This window comes from Puntigrus tetrazona, chromosome 23, assembly GCF_018831695.1.
Source record: "Puntigrus tetrazona isolate hp1 chromosome 23, ASM1883169v1, whole genome shotgun sequence".
Taxonomy (NCBI): domain Eukaryota; kingdom Metazoa; phylum Chordata; class Actinopteri; order Cypriniformes; family Cyprinidae; genus Puntigrus; species Puntigrus tetrazona.
Window position 1 is genome coordinate 9,900,741 of NC_056721.1, and position 18,599 is coordinate 9,919,339.

The following is an 18,599-nucleotide window of genomic DNA, read 5'->3' on the forward strand; positions in this document are numbered from 1 at the left end:
CACAGTTTGCAACCTTTTCCCATTAAACAAATAATAAGTTCACATTGAAAGAATTCATTCAGTTTGGGGAAAAATTAATGTAATAAATAAAATAAAATGTAAGTGCCCAAAAGTACAGTAACTGCACATTAAGTATCTGAGTAACACGTTAACTTAACATTATCGTATCACCACCTATTTCATCTAAATATGAGAAGCCGCACTACGCCCATTTCTGTTCTGCTGGCCTGAGGAAGACCTGATTACTGGAAGTGGTTTTATGCACATTACTTCATTTATTTACCTGAAAGCCTTTGAGATAAAGCTGTACAAACAAGGCCAAAAGCATTTTCATCTGTATAGAAGAGAATATCTGAGATGGCCTCTCCCCAAAGCGTATGATTACCCAGAATGCATTACTGTAGCGCAGCAATCCGCAGTGTTTGGTTCCTGTGATTTCTGCCCAATGTAAACATGGAGTGGAGGGTCATGCTCCACCCCTCCTTGTTTACAAATCGCCCTCATTACCTCAGCAACACATCCAACAGCGCAAACAATGTTTAATATGACATGGCGTTTCAGCATCTCTGTCTTCAAACTAGACAAAGAGGCGTCCAGATGCATTTGATTTCACTTTTACAAGGGTTCTAAAGGGTTCCAGAACTCACATCCTCCTGCAAGCTTACGCCGTCCAATGCCCCTCATCTAACCCCAAACACTCTCCAGCGAAACCGACCCATTCTTAACCTCCGACCCGAATCCCGCGCGACCCTTGTACTAGCACAATATGCAAATGGTGCGTCATGCTGGTATTAAGCCATCGGGCTGTGTTTGTGCTGTTTGGCAGAGTAGAAAACAGCGATAGCACTTCCTTTTTCTGACTTCCAGAGCGGTAAACAAGAATAATGGTTCTGGAATCGACTGGAGTAAAAGCAACGGTTATTTTTTTTTCCCCATCCGAAAGATGAGCGGATAGGAGAACAGAAGATCCGAGAGGATCTTGGTGGTCGGGGCTGGGCAGGGCTCACGGAGGAGCAAGGGAGTGATGGAGAATGTGTTTACTCTGCCTGTTCTGTCTGTTTATGTATCTTCTATCTTAATGAACAACGTATTATTTCTCTCAGGAAGAGAATTTCAATGATGCTAAGGTCTATTTTATAGTCTATAAACACACTTAAGTCTCTGAAGTTCCAGTGCGGCAGGGGGCGCGGCAGACGTCGCTTGTGGTCTGACACTGCGCTAACCTGCTTTAAATCTCGAGCTTTATAGTAAACAGCTCTGGACATCTCTACAGGGCTTTCCACACACAATTTATTTTATTTACTTCAGTATATTTCTGCCAGAGAGGCCCTTGAGATTTCACAAAGCCTATCTGGTAACCAAGGAGGAACCAAACAACAGCACTGAATCACTCTGAAGCTATTGTGCTGTTTTGCTTGGGAAACGTCCAGTTTGGACAGAGAGTCAAGGGTCTTAGAGTGCAATGGAGTTCAGGCGAGCCCAAATTAGTAAAATCGGAATGGCTCGGTAAACAGTTTGGAATAAAAATTTAGAGTTTCGTCGACATTTAAAGGAATGTCTTATAAATGGAAATTGGCTGAAAGTGCATTCACCTTCTGGCTATCTGAGATGCAGATGAGGTAGTTTCCTAATCCGAACACATTTGGAGAAATTTAGCCTCACATCACTAGCTCGAATCCACAGCAGTGAATGGGTGCCATCAAAACAAGAGTCTAAACGGCTGATAAAAACAACACAATAATCCACAAGTAATCCACGCCACTCCAGTCCATCAACTAACATCTTTGTGAAACACACAAATCAATCCTTAAGATGTTTAACTGTCGCTTCTGGACAAAATATGAGCATATAGTCCATAATATGACTTTTTCAAAAAGTCCACCCTCTATCATTCTCCCACACCAGAATCCACCAACACATTTATTTAGAACTGTTTTCAATTGCAAACATTGTTTCTCTCCTTTTTTCACTGGAGGTAGTTCACTCATATATTTAGCTGAAAACCGGTTTGAAATGTATGTCTTAACGGTGGATTTGTTTCTTATCAACACACAGCTTTTCACAGGATGTTAAATGATGGACTTTTACTGCATTGGACATTAACTGCAGATGATCCATCGGTGAGCAAGTGATTAAATGGTAAATTTCTTTGAAATAATCTGTACTGTTGAAAGCGCTATAAAAATGAAGGTAACCTGACTTTCGTCCAGGAACTGTGCTGTTAGTATCTTATTAAATAAATTAGATTTATCTGAGGCTGATTCAGTGCATAATCTTGGTGTCATGAGTTCATTCACTAAAAGTGCTGAAGGTCCATAGAGACAGCTGAAAACCCTCAGTTATATCCTTTTCTCCTAGTCATGCCAGAGTGGCTACTTCAATTTAGCTGTCACCTTTCCAGAAACCGCAAAACCCCTAACAATGCTTTCTGTCCAGATGTGTCCACTTCGGACAAAAGCTGCTGACCCCCTTAAACCTGGACCTGAGACAGGACAAAATAAACACAGCCGTGGAAAACTGTGAATAATATCTCAGAAAAAAGGGTGCCGGACACAATGCAGTACCGTCAGACTCATGGACAGATGGCCAATGTGCAATTTTTACAAGTACAAGGGAGATTGTAAGGGCAATTTAAGTGTTAAGTAATTACTTTGGATTAACTGGTTCAACATGTTCAGAGGTATTCACTTATGCTTCCTTCATTTTCTTACAAAAAGTGTTTCTCTTTGACAATCACTTGACTGGTTCAATATGATTTAACAACTTCAGGTACAAAAGAAGTGTAAAATATTTAATACACCCATTGACAAATAGCTCTTACTTTAGTGGACGGATGAAATCATACAATACTTCAAACTGAAAGCCAGCTTCATTTAGGGAAATCTCGACAAAATCATATTTTTTAATATGTTACCCATATATTCATATTAATAGTAATTATAATAAAAAAAACAGTGACATGGAATGCATGTGTTAAGCTTGTGACAAAAAAAAAATATTTTCAAAAAACAACTATAAGATGGATTACTTTAGGATGAAGGATGCGTTGATACTGCCTGATTAAATAATAATAATAATAATAATAATAATAATTTGTTGTGTGTCTGGATCAAATATAAAACATTACTGAAAAAGTCTTACCTATTTGCAAATTTTGTTTTGGACATGTGTAAAGATTTTTTAAGGATTCATATTTCTTTTGTGTTCGTTCAGTATCTTCTAATTTAATGCATTTAAATGTACATGGCATTTTTGATTTCCAGCAGAAATGTTATTTTAAATAATGACAGCTAAATTTGTGGGACATTGCGTATTTTAACATTCTGCTTATTAAATTCAACTTTTAAAATACGCAAAGTATACCGTCATTATCACTGTTTTTCTCGTACCAAAGGATGGCACTAGTAGGCTGTTGGATATGAGGGATAATACGCGCGCTACACGTTAGCTCGTGCCGCTGATGCTCTCCGCTCCGCGTGGAGGCGCTGTAGAGTGTTTGACCGGACAGTTTCTCATCTCGCGCAGGAACTGAGGCATCCTTGACAACAATCGCCGGTTGTCTGTTGTTTGCATGTTGACGCTTTTGTTTACTTTTGGTGCTCTTCCGACCTTTAATTTTTATTTATATAGGTTTCTAAACATTTGAACACTCGTTTTAAGATAGCCATCACAACGTTTTATAATAATAAGATTGTCTCGGACGCACCGTTTGACGCCCCATATCGGTCAAGTAAGTGAAAGTTTATTAGGTCAGTGTGTTTGCTAGTCATTTAGTCAATAACCAAACCTCTCTCTGCTGTTTAAACTAAATTATGGTCGCTTTTGCATGCATATTGACATTTATTTGCAACGGCGCAGCTCTGTTATTTAGTGTTAGAGCTCAAATAGCTAGCGTGCACGTTTTATGTTATTGTCTCCTGCTGATGCCCGTGTTGCTTTAATTTGTGATTAAATTAAATGTCTTGCAGTTAACTGTAACTGTAAAATCATTTTCTTATAAGTTGCTGTTTTGTCATGAGATCTGTTCAAAATGTTTGCCAGTACTTTGCGGGCACAGCACGTATAGAGTATGTCAAATAATAACTGCTTTTGTATGTTTAAAGTTGGCATCTCAGCAGCTAAACTTGCGAGCTTTTTCACTTTTAGTACTTAGAAGTAGGCATTTTAACAGATGCTTTTATCCAAAGTGACTTTCATTAGTTAATTTGTTATACAGATCATTTCCATTGAACAGCTGAGGTTAAGTGCCTTTGTTTAAAGCACAATAGTCATAGTTAATGAATCACCATTTATTGTGGGTATTAGACCTAGAGAACGCTTGGCTACTAGTCATTTAAGACATGTATAACTTAGCTCTAGCTAACATCAAAATGTAACTTAAACCACCTAGTACCTGGAGAACAATTCTTAAATTCATGTGTTTTGCAGGTTTTGTTTTGTAACGTGACATGCATCTGTAAAAGGGTTGTCAAGCTTAAAACATCTACAGCGGCTCCATGGAACCCAGTAATGATGTGGCGCTTGATATCATCGTTACCAATGTCGTATCTGTCTTCAGAACCAGGTGCCATCTAAACCTGCGCACCATCGGCCTAGAGGGGACTAATGTCATCTACAAGCCTGAAGTGGGAGTAAGTCTAGATACTTAGACCTTCGGAGAGGAGTTTTTAGTTTTGAACACCTATATTCTGTATTTACATATGTTAGTGTGAAAAGATTTGTAACAGTATAATTTATGTCCTTCAACTCTTATTAAAAAAATCATCATTATACTTCACCAAAATGATGTATGTAAAATGTTATTGTCTCAGAAACTACTTACCAAAGTTTGAGTCGTGCCTGCATCCAATTTAAAGCTCTACTAGTGCTAGTGCTAGCACTAAATTAGTGTTTTTCAGTCTTTTCCAAAAATGTAAAATGCATGAAGTTATTTTAAAAGACGCAAAGTTTAAGTTATTTTTAAAAGCTTTTAAATCAATTTTAGTTTGATCATTTTTATTTTTTAAATACGAGTTGAATGGTTAAGCCTGATGAATGTGGAAAACATATGACCCTTGACCACAAAACTAGTCATAAGGGTCAGTTTATTGAAACTATCAATTTATTATGCATCAGCGTTCCATTGCTGTATGTTTTGTTAGGATAGGATCATATTTGGCTGAGATGCAACTATTTGAAAATTTGAATCTTCACATTTAAAAAAAATCTAAATATTGAGAAAATTGCCTTTAAAGTTGTCCAAATTAAGTTTTTAGCAATACAATGCATACTAATCAAAACTGATGGTAGGAAATTTACAAAATATCTTTATGGAATGCAATTTTTACTTAATATTCTAATATTTACTAATATCCTAATCATTTTGGCCCATACAGTGTATTTTTGGCTTTTGCTTTAAATATACCCTTGCTACTAAAGGGTCCAATTGATGTTATTTATTTTTTTGAAAACTAGCATCATGTCAGTCATGTTACATAAACGTTTGACATGTCTAGAGTGTTTTTATTACAAAACATGCATTTTGTCCGTTACAGCTTAAAAATGATGTAATGGGGAAACCAACATGGAAAGTGCCATCATGTTTTCTTTTTACCTTTTGCTCAAAATCGTCAGTGTCAGCGTTATTAGTCAGTATATTGGCAATCATTAATGCATGTTGTTGCTTATGTTCTGTGGATGTTTTTCTAGAAAGTTTTGATGAAGCTGCGAAAACCACGTATCACTGCCTCTATATGGTCATCAGGGAAAATTATTTGCACTGGAGCAACAAGGTCTGCTTTTCAATTCTAAGAATACTAATAAGCCAAGAGTTGTTTGTGCTTCTGAAATGATCAGTATATTCTAAAATGAGATTTTGTACATTTTATGTGTGTTTGTTTTTGTTTAGTGAGGAGGAAGCCAAACTAGGAGCTCGACGGTTGGCCCGCTGCCTGCAGAAGATTGGATTCAAGGTGTCGAAATTGATTGATTAATTAGCTACCGTAAACGGCTTTGTAGAATTCTAAATGATGTATTATTGTTATAATCTCATCTGCAGGTGAGGTTCTCGGACTTCAAGGTTGTCAATGTGTTAGCAGTGTGCTCCTTGCCTTTTCAAATCCGTCTCATTGAGTTCACTAAGAATAACCGCCCTATTGCCAGGTACGACATTACAGGTTTTTCTGTTCTCAAACTTTACCCATGCATTTTAACAGCGTGCGCTTTCGTGTTGTGTATGGCTTGCATCAAGAGACCATGGAGTGGCTTAGCAAACGTACACTTTGTGCTAGCGCTCGTTTACATGTGGTATTATCATCCGTTTTGGGCCAATCTGACAAATGGTCGGAGTTGAATACAGGTTTAAACAGTTAGCGATGGATGTAGTGATGAAATCAGAGACCTTCCCTTCAATGAAATCCGGTCACAAGTGGTCACAGGAGGCACATTTGAAATGCATGTTAATACCAGCTGTTAACAGTAATGTGTCTCGCCTGACCACTTGTGATCGGCTCACCAGAGACGGATGTTAACCCAGTCCCCGAAGGAACATTAAAAAGGGAAACGGTGCCCTCTAGTGGTGAAATGGTGAATGCGACTGAGCAACCTCAAAACATGTGAAGGAACATGTTCTCCTATAGCTGGATTGCAGGTCTCAGAGCTATATTTGTGTCTGTGTGTATTTTCAGCTATGAACCCGAGATCCACCCTGCTGCGTCATACAGAATTAAACACCTCAGGAGTACAGTGCAGGTCTTTTCCACAGGCAATATCACTGTTACAGGTAAACCACTCACACAGCTTTCGCTCAGTATCATCATTTTCATGACCATAATCTGGGTCACAGCTGAAGCCCCTTTGCCAGTCCATAACATTTAATGGGTTTATGAAATCTACCAACTAATATGAATTGAGTGTCAAGTTACTTACGAATTTTAAATGACCAAGACTTCAGTTCCTGCCTCCATAGAGTTTATACAGATTACTGCATTAATAAGAATTATTCCCAGATTATTTAGCCACACTATATTAATGGCGGCCCACAGGACTGTGGGCTGTGTGAATCATGAAGGTCTGGATACAAGCAAATATAGTATGCTATAATGTCTTTTTATTTGTTTAGGATTTAAATGTCTTTATTCTTCAGTGATATTAATAATTGTCTTAATGTTATTATATGTGCAGAAAATAATAAATAATAATATAGCATATATCTTAATAAGAGATAAAACATTTTAATTCTTTTGGGGTTTTTTTTACTATTTTTATAATATTTTGTAATGTTTGAGTCTTATTATTATTAATAAAAAAAAAATTATATATTTTCACACAAATATAACCATGAATAATTAATGCAACTCACTGTGTTTAGTATCTGCTTTCTTGTCAAACAATAAAGGTGAAATAAATGTTGGGTCTTATCCTATCAATAACCGTCTTTCCCTCTCTCTAGGACCAAATGTGCAGAGCGTGGCGTCCGCTGTGGAGCAGATTTATCCTCTGCTGTTTGAGTGTCAGAAAACACTGTCATAAACCACACACACACACACACACACGCAGGCACCGGTTTGAAACAAAAAAGCACCTTATCATTGAATGTTTTAAGGCTTGTAACTGTTGTACTGTATGTGTCTCCAAGGCAGCTTTTGCCATTTCACGTCCAAGCGGGTCTGGGTCGTGTGTTTTCAGAGTCATGCCTTTGAACCTTGACTTTGGTGTTCGGACCCCACGTTGATTAATGACGACCTCTTAAAGCTCAGAAGAGGACCATTAGTGCATTGACATTGTGTTGCTGACATTGTGTAGTTTTTAAACACTTGAATTAACTGTATTATATAATGCATGGACACCAAAGTAAAACCTTGTCAAGCAGTGACATTTAAGGATCGCGTTTTACTGAAACATCTTGGAAATTTTAGCTAATTTGATTTTAGTGACATCTTTGGAGCTCTTTTACTGATACTATAAGTCAGAAGCGAGAGGTTAAAGGGCAAAAACTTCACATTTAAACAGCAGGTGATGTATATCTGGTGTATACTGTGGACAAAGAACACTCTGGGTTGTGAAGGAGTTGTTGGTTCATACGTTTATGTAGTATGTGAAAACTTTTGTATTTTATAATAAACAAAATAAAATAATCCCTATATTAAGTCATTGCGTCTATGTCTGTGCGAGAGAAATAACCCAGCATTACTTCTATTTTGCTCACAGGTCATTCACAAAGTACTGCTTGTCCACTGCCTCACTTAATACTTTTGTGGCTATTTTACTTTTTAATTAATTTTTTTTTCTTTTAATGCTATTATTATGTATAAATTATTTTTTTTTATTTAAATTGAATCTGCACAAACAGGCTTCATATTCTGCAAATTGGTCACAATTGGCCGTTTGAAATGTGGTTAAAAGCGAAGTAAAAAAAAAAAATAAATAAATTGAGGACTTTGTGTGCATTACACTGTGAAAATTGGTGCGGGAACCAACACGAATAAACTTTAGAGGGCCATAAAAGAAAATATAACTTACTGAAACTTATGATGCCTTATGTAATCAGCTTGTGAACAACAGGTCACGTGATATCACACTTACCTCAGGGAAGTCATTACATTTGCATAATTCCCTGAGAAACTGAAAAAAAGAGCAATCTATAGAAAACAGATCGCTACAATCTTTACTTTTTGTCTTAATTTATTTTTGTTTTATATTTATCAAATGTGCTTTTAGTCAAAAAAATGCAAAAAGGCTGTTTTAAGTCAAAACGTTTTCAGTTTGTATTACATAACATTTCAGTTCGTAATGTTACATAATGTTGTTTGCTTACATGAAGGCATCTCCTGCCGGAGAGACACCTTCACCTCATAAGTAGTGCTCAGCACGCAAACACTGATATGTGACTGGGCCACCGAACTTGGCTTTGACTTGTCATGGCAGGATTATGGTCATGATTGCACAATTTTCAAAGCGTTTCATAACAGTTAGCTGTAAATTCTCCATATAAAATCTCAGTCAGTACCAAAACTACTTAAAATGCATTTTTACAAAGAACACAAATAAATCAATTTGACATATAAACATATCTCAACTGACCCATCATGCCATTGGAAGGTTTATCAAGCTAAATTATATCCGTGGCAGCATCAATCAGTTATATATCTTCAATACTTTGAAAAATGCAGTCACGGGTTTGTCTGTCCTGTAATGGCACCAAGAACAATCGGTTGTCTGCAATACCCTAGTGCTCTTCCACTCTTTATCTAGTTAAAAAGTCAAATAGCGAGGGATTTTTCCTCCTGTAAGGGTTGTGCTGTAGCCTCGTGTTTTCTTCTATGACATAGTAGTCTACTGCTCAGGTGATTTCTGCAGAACAACACACGTGTCTGGTCATTACAATGATGCACTTTAAAACAAAAAGTTGCATGCATGCAATGTTGGGAAAGTGCCAAGTATTGTAAAACCGGGTGTATGAATGTTTTTTACCCACGAGCCAACATTCTAAAGTCATTTTTAGCCAGATGGGGCGTGTAGCTGTTGTACAACAGGTTGCTGAAAAAACACCGTTTATCAATCCAAGTCTATCTTTCACTGGAAATATGTAGGGCTTTTTTTAGCCATATTTACAATTTGATAAATACATTTACAAATAAAATAAAAAAAAATTATATAAAATATATAAAATATAGTACTTATTTTGATTAATACAATTTTCTTCAATGTCAAATTTAAATACATTTAATGAAACGCTATTAATTAACAGAAACACTATTCATTTAGGATGACCATATGCCCTCTATTCCTGGACATGTCAAGACTTCATAATCACCTAAAATATTTTGGTTTTGACTTTGTTTTCCAATTTACATGCATTACACTTAATATAAGAACAACACAAGTCAATGGGATCATTAACATGACAGACTTTGTGTGTGTGTGTGTGTGTGTGTGTGTGCGCTTACTTCATGGCAAGCTCCTTAGAGATCTGTTCCAGTGATCGGCCTTTCGTCTCTGGCACAAATACAATCACAAACACCACCAACATGAAGCTCATAGCAGCGTAGGAGAAGATCACCGAGGGCAGACCGATCCTCTCTGCAACCACAAAACATTTCAGTAAATGACCTCTGATAAGAGATACAAAACCTACTTTTTGTTTATTGTTCTGGTCAAAGCTTTGTAAGTTTGTGTTTCTTGGTGTTTTCATTCCATCTCTGCAGGAACATCCTCACAGGTGGCAAATGAATGTTTGGCAGACTGCCTCTAAACACAATCCTAATTCCATCCACACTATGCAAATTGTTTTCTGAGAACAAAACATTGCTTATATTGTGTTTTGGATATTGACATTGCTATTTACAGGTGCATTTCAATCAATTACAATGTCATGGAAAAGTTCATTTATTTCATTAATTCAAGTCAAATTGTAAACCTTGTGTATTAAATAAATTCATTGCATACAGATTGAAGTAGTTTAAGTCTTTGGTTCTTTTAAGTGTGATGATTTTGGCTCACATTTAACAAAAACCCACCAATTCACTTTCAATTTAATACACAAGTTTCACAATTTGAGTTGAAGTACTGAAATGAACTTTTTCACGATATTGTAATTTATAATTGCCCCTGTACCTGTTTCAGTGATATGTTATTTGCTTGTTTTTAGCGTAGTGCCATATATGCTGAAATGTTTGAATTCTATAGAAAGTACTTGCAGTACTTCTTTTATTACTTTAAGACCAGATGAATAAGCAGTTGTCAAAGCTAGGTCCCTGAGTTTGGAGCTTTGTAATCAACCACACAGGATAACGAGGGTACAAAGACGTGACAAGAGCAGGCTGCTAATCATCTGATATGTAATGCAACTATTTATGAAAAATAAGAACATTGTATTAAGTCTTTCTTTTTTTATACCTCTTATTATGAAAGTTTCTGTAGTGACCTTTTTACAACAAATATTATTCTAGAGAAGGTTTATAGTTAACACTGTCAGGCTTAATTTTTAATTTTCCATAGACCCTATTGTGGGCCCCTTGATAACCCTCTTGTATACTCCTTAAGGTCCTTGGACCTGTTTGAAAACCTTTTCATATCATTTATATATAATTTTATATATTTATGTCATTTTAGGCTGGCTAGAGCATAGCTTATGGGAGCAACAAGCGGAGTTAAATTGTAACATAAATAATCAATCTACTGTTAAAAATAGCAGTATTGCAATCAAAACAACTTATCCTTTTTACCTAGTTAGTTAATGATCTGTGACAAAATTAACTGTGCTCTTACATAACTCTTGACATTATGCAGTCTGGTTTAGACTTATTTTAAAAATCTAATGACATGTAGCACAAACAAGAAGAGACAGATATTGCACTTAGGCTTAGGAATGTACCACTAACTTTAAGTTTGAGAAAAAGTAATTATTAATTAATTATTAAAGTTATTATAAGATCTTCCTCCTGACAGTGTCAAATCAGCAATTGCTTAACCAATGAGAACACATAAATTAACTACTTATCTACAGACAGCCCCAATCTTTTTGCTTTTATTGGATGACCTTCAGAACCCAGATACTGATAAATAAACTGCATCATACTACAGGGTCACCATGATCTACTGATCTCATAGCTGTAAACAACCGTTCACTCTGTGTTTGTGTGTGGGTTACCTGTCAGAGTAAGGAAGGTCATCGATATAAGCAAATTTGTAGCCCAGTTAAAGGCAGAGATGACGGACACGGCCTTTCCACGGATGCCAGTTGGAAAGATCGCACTCAAAACCACATGAACCACTGCAGGTTGATGATGACACAGAAGAAGAAATAAAGTTAGTTTAAAAAAAGAACAATGACAATGAAAAAACAGAAATGCAACGCTACAATAATAGTTCACCTTAAAAACAATTTACTCAAACCCATGTTGCAAATCTGAATGGCTTTCTTTTTTTCTATAAAACATGAAAATAATTAATGGTAACACTACAATCAGATGTCATTTGTTAACATTAGATACCGTATTAACTAACAATACATTTATTACAGTATTCATCTTTGTAAACATTGGTTTAAGTGTTGTTTATTTTTTAGTTCATGTTAACTAATGAAACTTATTGTAGTGTAACCAGTTATTTTTTTAAAGATTATCCTGGCCACTCTTTTCATTACACAAAATAAATGAACACAGCGGCTGCAAAGCTCCGCAAATTATTCTTTTGAGTCAGATATTTTTAATGAATCAGTTTCTATGATTTGTTCATAAAAAAAGACTGATCCAGTTCTTAAATTAATCAGTTATCTGGTCAAAGCAATTAACAGCCAAGAGCTGTAACAATATTTTAACCATTTCATGATAAATACATTCTTTTAAGACTAATAAGTTTTAATTAATCTGTTTAAATGATTTGTTAAAATTTCTGTTTAAATTTCAGTTAAACTACTGAATTATCCAGTTACATCTGCTAACAGCTCACTAGATTTTTATGAAATTTAAAAAAGAAAAAGTTGCCGTTTATTTTAATTGCATAGAAAGGTTCTAAACCATCTAGAAACCATCTAAAAATAGTTCCAAAAACCATCTAAAAGTTCCAAAAGTTCTAAAATAACCTTAAAAAATAAATAACATTATTCTAGACCTTTCTTTTATGTGATTATCCGATGACCCACCCTCAGGCCATCCAAGAATAGTTTGGAAATCGGAGAACGCAAAATTATGAATAAAAGAACTCATATTGAAACATATTAATATAAAGATTAAAAAATGTAATGGTGGATTTGTTTATTACAAACATGCAACATTCTGCACTTCTGTTAAGTGATGAACTGGAGTCATGTGGTTTACTTCTGGATTACTGAGGCGTTTTTATCAGCTGTTTGGACCCTCATTCTGACATCACCCATTCACTAAAAAAGATCCTGCGGTGAGCAAGTAATGTAAAGCTCATGTAAATTCTCCAAATTTGTTCAGATGAAGAAACATTATCAAACTTATCAACATCTTGGATGGCCTGAGAATGAGTATTTCAACAGAGTTTAAATTTTGGGTGAACTATTCCTTTAACAGGACGTTTTTGTTTTATATGACAGTATGAACAGTGACTGAATCTTACTTGGTCCCAAACTGATGGAAAATCCAGCTACATATACCAGCAAGCTGACGAGAGAGATCCATTTCAGTGAGGGTGACACTTCATTAACATGAAGAGACTGAAGTGCAATTTTGGAACCGTCTTTCTCAGAACCCTCAGCCAGTTCCATCAATGCTGTCCTATGATCTGGAGTGTGACTTAAAATCCAGTGGTCCTTAGTGTCATTAATGCTTGTGAGGAAAGCATTTGTTTTGTGCTTGTCTTGAGGTTCATGGTTAGAAGGATGGTACAATCCCAGTGGAGTGTTTGTCTGGAAATCAGTCTCTTCTCCCGTCCCAAAAACTGTGAGGTTTGCTTTATTAACAGGACCTCTGCATAGGCTAGAAACATGTGTGCGGCTCTGCATAGTAACGGCCCCCAGAGTTGCTGTTGACAATGTCATAACAACTGCGCCAACACATAATAAGGCTTTAGGCCCCACTTTGTCCACTAGAAAGACTGCAGGAATGGTCCCGCCCACTTTAACCACACCAAACCCTGTAGATGCAAGAGTCGCCGCCTCATTCCCATGGAAGCCCACACTGCTGAGAACAGTCGACGCATACGCTAAAATGTTGGGCTGTCCCGTAGCCTGCTGCAAGAAAACCAGCGCTGCACCAACGAGCAGTCTTTGAAGCATATTGTCACGAGAGCGGAAGAGGTCCAGGAAGCCGTGCAGGCGCTCCGCCCCCAATGCCATGCGTATGGAGCCAAGTTCATTCTCCACCGTGTCTACTCCTTTGATGCCAACACGAAGACGGAGGAGAGTTGCGTGAGCCTCTTTCTCGCGCTGCTGGGCCAGCAAAAAGCGAGGACTCTGCGGCAAAAGTGGCATGATGCCGGCTTGCAGCAAAGCAGGGAGCAGCACGCCACCAAACGTAAACCTCCATCCATCCGGGACCCCTGCGAACGCCCAGCTCAGTCCAAAACCCAACAGCATCCCTAAAACTACCATCAACTCATATACACACACGCACCTCCCGCGCCAGGCGGCCGGTGCCACTTCTGCCGCGTAAAGACAGGACGCCGTGCCTGACAGCGCTACTGCCATGCCGACAAGCATCCGCCCGACTACTAGCGTCCAAAATGACACCACACACACACTTAGAAGTGTGCCCAAGACACATAGCAGCGCCGTGAGGATGATGGAGAACCGCCGTCCGTAGCGGTCCAGGATGGTGCCACCACCCAGGGAGAGGAGGAAGGCTCCAAACAGAAGAGAGCCAACAACTTGCTCTTGCTGCGGGCAGGAGAGAGTCAAAACATCCCTGAGTTGAAGTAATGCTCCTGATATCAGACTCATCTCGTAGCCCATCATCAACCCACTCAGGCACGCCACAGACACAGAGCACAACACCAGCGCTGCACCATTGCCTACAGAGACAGAGAGAAAGGATAGTACAATAGATGACATTTTATATTATATATATATTTATAGATAATTTAATTTTTTTAGAAATGAATATATATATATATATATATATATATATATATATATATATATATATATATATATTACACATAGTACATAATACATGCCATGCAAGCATCATAGCATGAAAAAAAATGACCAGTACATTAAAAATTTTAACAGCGTACAAGCTATTTCACATAAATCACTGGAAAGTGTTTGAATTGCTGTATTGTGGACCATAAATGCATTCCAGATAAATGATAAAACAATCTGCATACAAATCACCTTTAATTAACTCCAATATGCCTAACTATGTGACACCTTGATTACAGCATCACAGCTGTCACAAGAAATTCACAATATCAATAATAAGGTTCCATTAAGTTATGATTTGTATAACATAACCGTTACACAACGAAAGCGGCATGTTTTAGGTTACCTTTATAATTTTTAGATTTAAAGATCAGAAAAATGGTCAGTCGGTCATTATTAGTTCATTTGAATTATTTGAAACTTTATAACAGAAATAGCTTGTAATTATAATTTCGTGCCACACAAACATTTACAGTTGAAACTGTAAAAAACTGAAAAACCCTTACTGTCAAACATTAAATCAGAGTGATATTCTGGTTTAGATCAGTAAATATTAACATATTTTTGCATTTGTTAAATGTCAGAATTGAGCAAGGGATAATTTTATGGATTTTACTTTTTCTTTCATCAGTCAACAATTTACATGCACTTCCTTAGTATTTGGTTGAATTGCCCCGAAACTGTTTCACATGGGCCAAACGTTTTGGGTATCCTTCCAAAAGCTTTCTACAGCAGTTTGCTGGAATTTTGTCCCACTCCTCTTGACAGAACTGGTGTAACTGGGTCAGGTTTGTAGGCCTTCTTGCTCGTACTCACCTTTTCAGTGCCGCCCACACATTTTCTATTGGATTTAGAACAGGGCTTTGTGATGGCCTCTCCAATACCTTGACTTTGTTGTCCTTCAGCAAGTTTGTAACTATTTTGGAGGTATGCTTGGGGCCATTGTCCAATGGAACAATCGATTTGCGCCCAAGCTTTAACTTCCCGGCTGATGTCATCGGATGTTGCTTCAATATATCCACATAATTTTCTCTTCCCAGAGTAACCTTTCAATTCATGGTGGTAGAGGACTTATTTTACTGTGGATAATGACACAGTCTTACCGGTTTCAGCCAGCATCCTCACAAGGTCTTTTACTGTTGTCCTGGGGTTGATTCACACATTTCGCACAAAAAAAGGTTCCTCTTGAGTTGTGCCTTTATATGCATCCACAGGTATGTCACCGGTTAACTCAAATAGAATCAATTAACCTATCAGAAGCTTCTTAAGCTCAGAATGGAATAATCTGGAGGGTTTTTTTGTTTAAAGACACACCAAACTTGAATGAATACTTTAGACTTTGATGAAAGTGATAAAAAAAAGCACAAAAATTCTCCGTTGCTCCATTCTTCCATTCTGACATTTAACAAATTGCAAGTGAAAAATCTGTTTTAGTCAAGTTTGACAAGTTTCTGTTGCCTATGTGGAGTACTTACCTGATTTTGCAGATGGGCTTTTCACTTGATATTTGTGTGTCTCCTGATTTTGTAGACACGTTTTGCTCTGAGGATCAGAAGTCATTCTTATGGGCTCCTCAGATGCGTCCATGCTCTTCAAGGGTTGTGGTACAACTAGGACATTAAACATTAAACAAACAATGATTATTTTAGAATCGGTTCATAATAATCAATCAGGCGATCATGCATTTCACCAGCAATAATATTAGCAATCATACAAACACAGATATGACAGAACACATTTGTAAGGAGACTTCAGAGCTCTCCCAGATCTCAACCATGACACCTCCACAACACTAAAGGCATTCATTGGGATTAAACCAACAGAAGAAGAAAAAAACTTTTCAAACGGTCAACTTCTTAATAGGAAGATCATCATTTAAACATAACTCTAATTAGCATTCAAGTAACCAATGAATACTTAAAAAAACAGAAACTGGTTCTCCTGTTTATGGAAGCTAATACTTACAAAGCCACCAATGAGAAGAACGCAACATGCATAAACAACTTTATTCGCTACTGTTAACACACAAGAGTAACAGCATGTCCCAATCAGGAATGCACAGCCATTGACCATCTTGGATTTCTCAGTGCCATTACCGTAGGAGCGGATCAGCTAGTAGTACCGTTTTTAACTATTAGACCATTCAAACAGAGCTTCCGCGTTTTGGTGCCAACTTTACCTTTTTAACGTCAATAACGTGGAAGGCTGTCTACGAAATCATTTCAGCTCCTCGACTCTCTCCTCCCGGTGGCAGTAACTTATCTGTCCTTGTGTCGACACACACACACACACACACACACGTTCCTTGTTTTGGAAGGCGCTGTGACTTAAACTCCTCCTCCACTGACCAGTGCAAAACAGCGAGGCTGAAAGTGTCAAGTAAGCAGAAGGGGTTGAAGAACTACGCGGAACTAAGCAGCTGTGTTCATAAATCGCATACGCATTATTACATTAGGACTATTCGGATTTCAGTAAATAGTGTTCTACTAACATTTTGGGGGGAAGTCATGTGAGATCGTGTTTTTCTTGGTTTTTACAGTTTAACGGAAAATAGTATGCTTACAAAACCTACATGGATATTAACACATGAGGGTTTAACGCCAGGAACATCTAAATATACCTATTACCCGCTCGAATAATGTTAGTGATACAGTCTAACAGCACATAAAATATTTCGGCAGAAGGAATGTTGTAAATAAAGCGCACTCTGGGTATGTTTTTGTGACTTGTATGTTGGATATCTGAATTAGCATACAAACAGTTGTCATGGACCACTTCACTAAATTTAAGAATCGGCACATTGTTTTCTCGAACCGCCTTTTTTAAATGAATTGTTCAAAAGACTCGTTCAAAACGAGTCGGACTGATCAGGCTGGTGCGACTCGCTGGATTATGCAAGGGCTTCCCTTACTTCAAAATACCACACCCACAAATGTCGAAAACACCGGGGTATGACATGTATCTGAAAAAGAAAACAAACCGCATCTTAATTTGTTCAGGAAGGCACAAACACTTCCGCTGTTGCTTTACAGCTGCTCAAAAGTTCACGAACTACCGCGAGAATGTAAAGCCGGCGTTTTCTTTCCCATTCATGGTTTTGCTTATTTATTTATTATTTACCTTTTTGCGTTTTCATCGTTACCCATTTTGTACTGTGATGCGAGTGATATCAGAGTTATAATGGAATATAACTTTTATAACATTCGCGTTCATGATCATTTAGTTGGCTTGTGTATCACGCAATTAAAAAGTTGTACTTTCGCTCACCCACATAATTTAATTTCATAAGCAATTAACATATTGTAATAATATATAAACGTATATACTATAATGTATAATATAATGTTTTATCTGACTGATAAAACTAATTTATGCTTGTGATAATATAGCTGAAATGCAATATGGCGGACTGCTGCGTCACAGATAAACTGAGTGTGAATCAACAGATCAGACAGTATGACTGATAAACATAGCCTGCTGTACTGTTATTACAGCTAATTAAAAGTTTTTTAAATAATAACCGTGTGTGTGTGTGTGTGTGTGTATATATATATATATATATATATATATATATATATATATATATATATATATATATATATTTATTTATTTATTTTTTATTTTTTTATTTGTATTTTATTTATTTATTTATTTATTTTATTTATTTTTATTTGCTTAATGGAAAAGAAAAAAAGATCACCGTTTTAGTTCTAGAACATCATCTATTGTATTATAGAGCCATCTACTGGCGAGATCATTGTAATTACGTGAAAAGTCAAAAGTTCCAGGGCTGTTTTTTTTTTTTTACTTAAGTGCATCTGAAAAACTTCATAAACCACCACAACTGTTGTCTGTGTAAACACACACACACAAACAAAAATCTAATTATTTATACATACTTATAAATAATATAGTTATATAGTTATTAATATAATAATATACATTTGCATGTATTTATCTTGTTGAAGGTCTGGCTTCAGATCATGAGAAGAGAAAAATGTGTATTAAT

The 18,599-nt window shown here is 36.8% G+C and overlaps 2 protein-coding genes across 2 annotated transcripts; one reads left to right on the forward strand and one right to left on the reverse strand.

The window, feature by feature from the left end:
* The first annotated feature begins 3,482 nt into the window (after window positions 1-3,482).
* tbpl1 (TBP-like 1) lies at window positions 3,483-8,122 on the forward strand. Its single transcript, XM_043224542.1, has 7 exons — window positions 3,483-3,730; window positions 4,429-4,631; window positions 5,689-5,771; window positions 5,888-5,951; window positions 6,038-6,141; window positions 6,666-6,760; window positions 7,430-8,122. Exons 2-7 carry the CDS (start codon window positions 4,497-4,499, stop codon window positions 7,507-7,509), a joined length of 561 nt encoding a protein of 186 aa, XP_043080477.1. The 5' UTR covers window positions 3,483-3,730; window positions 4,429-4,496; the 3' UTR covers window positions 7,510-8,122.
* Window positions 8,048-16,915, reverse strand: slc2a12 (solute carrier family 2 member 12). The gene is made up of 6 exons (XM_043224506.1): window positions 16,770-16,915; window positions 16,066-16,200; window positions 13,066-14,457; window positions 11,630-11,752; window positions 9,927-10,059; window positions 8,048-9,330 (listed from the first exon to the last, which is right to left on the reverse strand). The coding sequence occupies exons 2-6, from the start codon at window positions 16,175-16,177 to the stop codon at window positions 9,240-9,242; spliced, it is 1,851 nt and encodes a 616-aa protein (XP_043080441.1). The 5' UTR covers window positions 16,178-16,200; window positions 16,770-16,915; the 3' UTR covers window positions 8,048-9,239.
* Window positions 16,916-18,599: the final 1,684 nt, after the last annotated feature.

Bases quoted from the DNA above. Each gene is read 5' to 3' on its own strand.
- tbpl1 (XM_043224542.1), top strand. From the start codon at position 4,497: ATGGAACCCAGTAATGATGTGGCGCTTGATATCATCGTTACCAATGTC. The intron at 6,142-6,665 runs GTACGACATTAC...GTGTATTTTCAG, and splicing joins AATAACCGCCCTATTGCCAG to CTATGAACCCGAGATCCACC. The intron at 6,761-7,429 runs GTAAACCACTCA...CCCTCTCTCTAG, and splicing joins AGGCAATATCACTGTTACAG to GACCAAATGTGCAGAGCGTG.
- slc2a12 (XM_043224506.1), bottom strand. From the start codon at position 16,177: ATGGACGCATCTGAGGAGCCCATAAGAATGACTTCTGATCCTCAGAGC. The intron at 14,458-16,065 runs GTAAGTACTCCA...CTGTCTCTGTAG, and splicing joins AAGCCCATCTGCAAAATCAG to GCAATGGTGCAGCGCTGGTG. The intron at 9,331-9,926 runs GTAAGCGCACAC...GTTGTTCTGCAG, and splicing joins TCTAAGGAGCTTGCCATGAA to AAATCACCTGAGCAGTAGAC.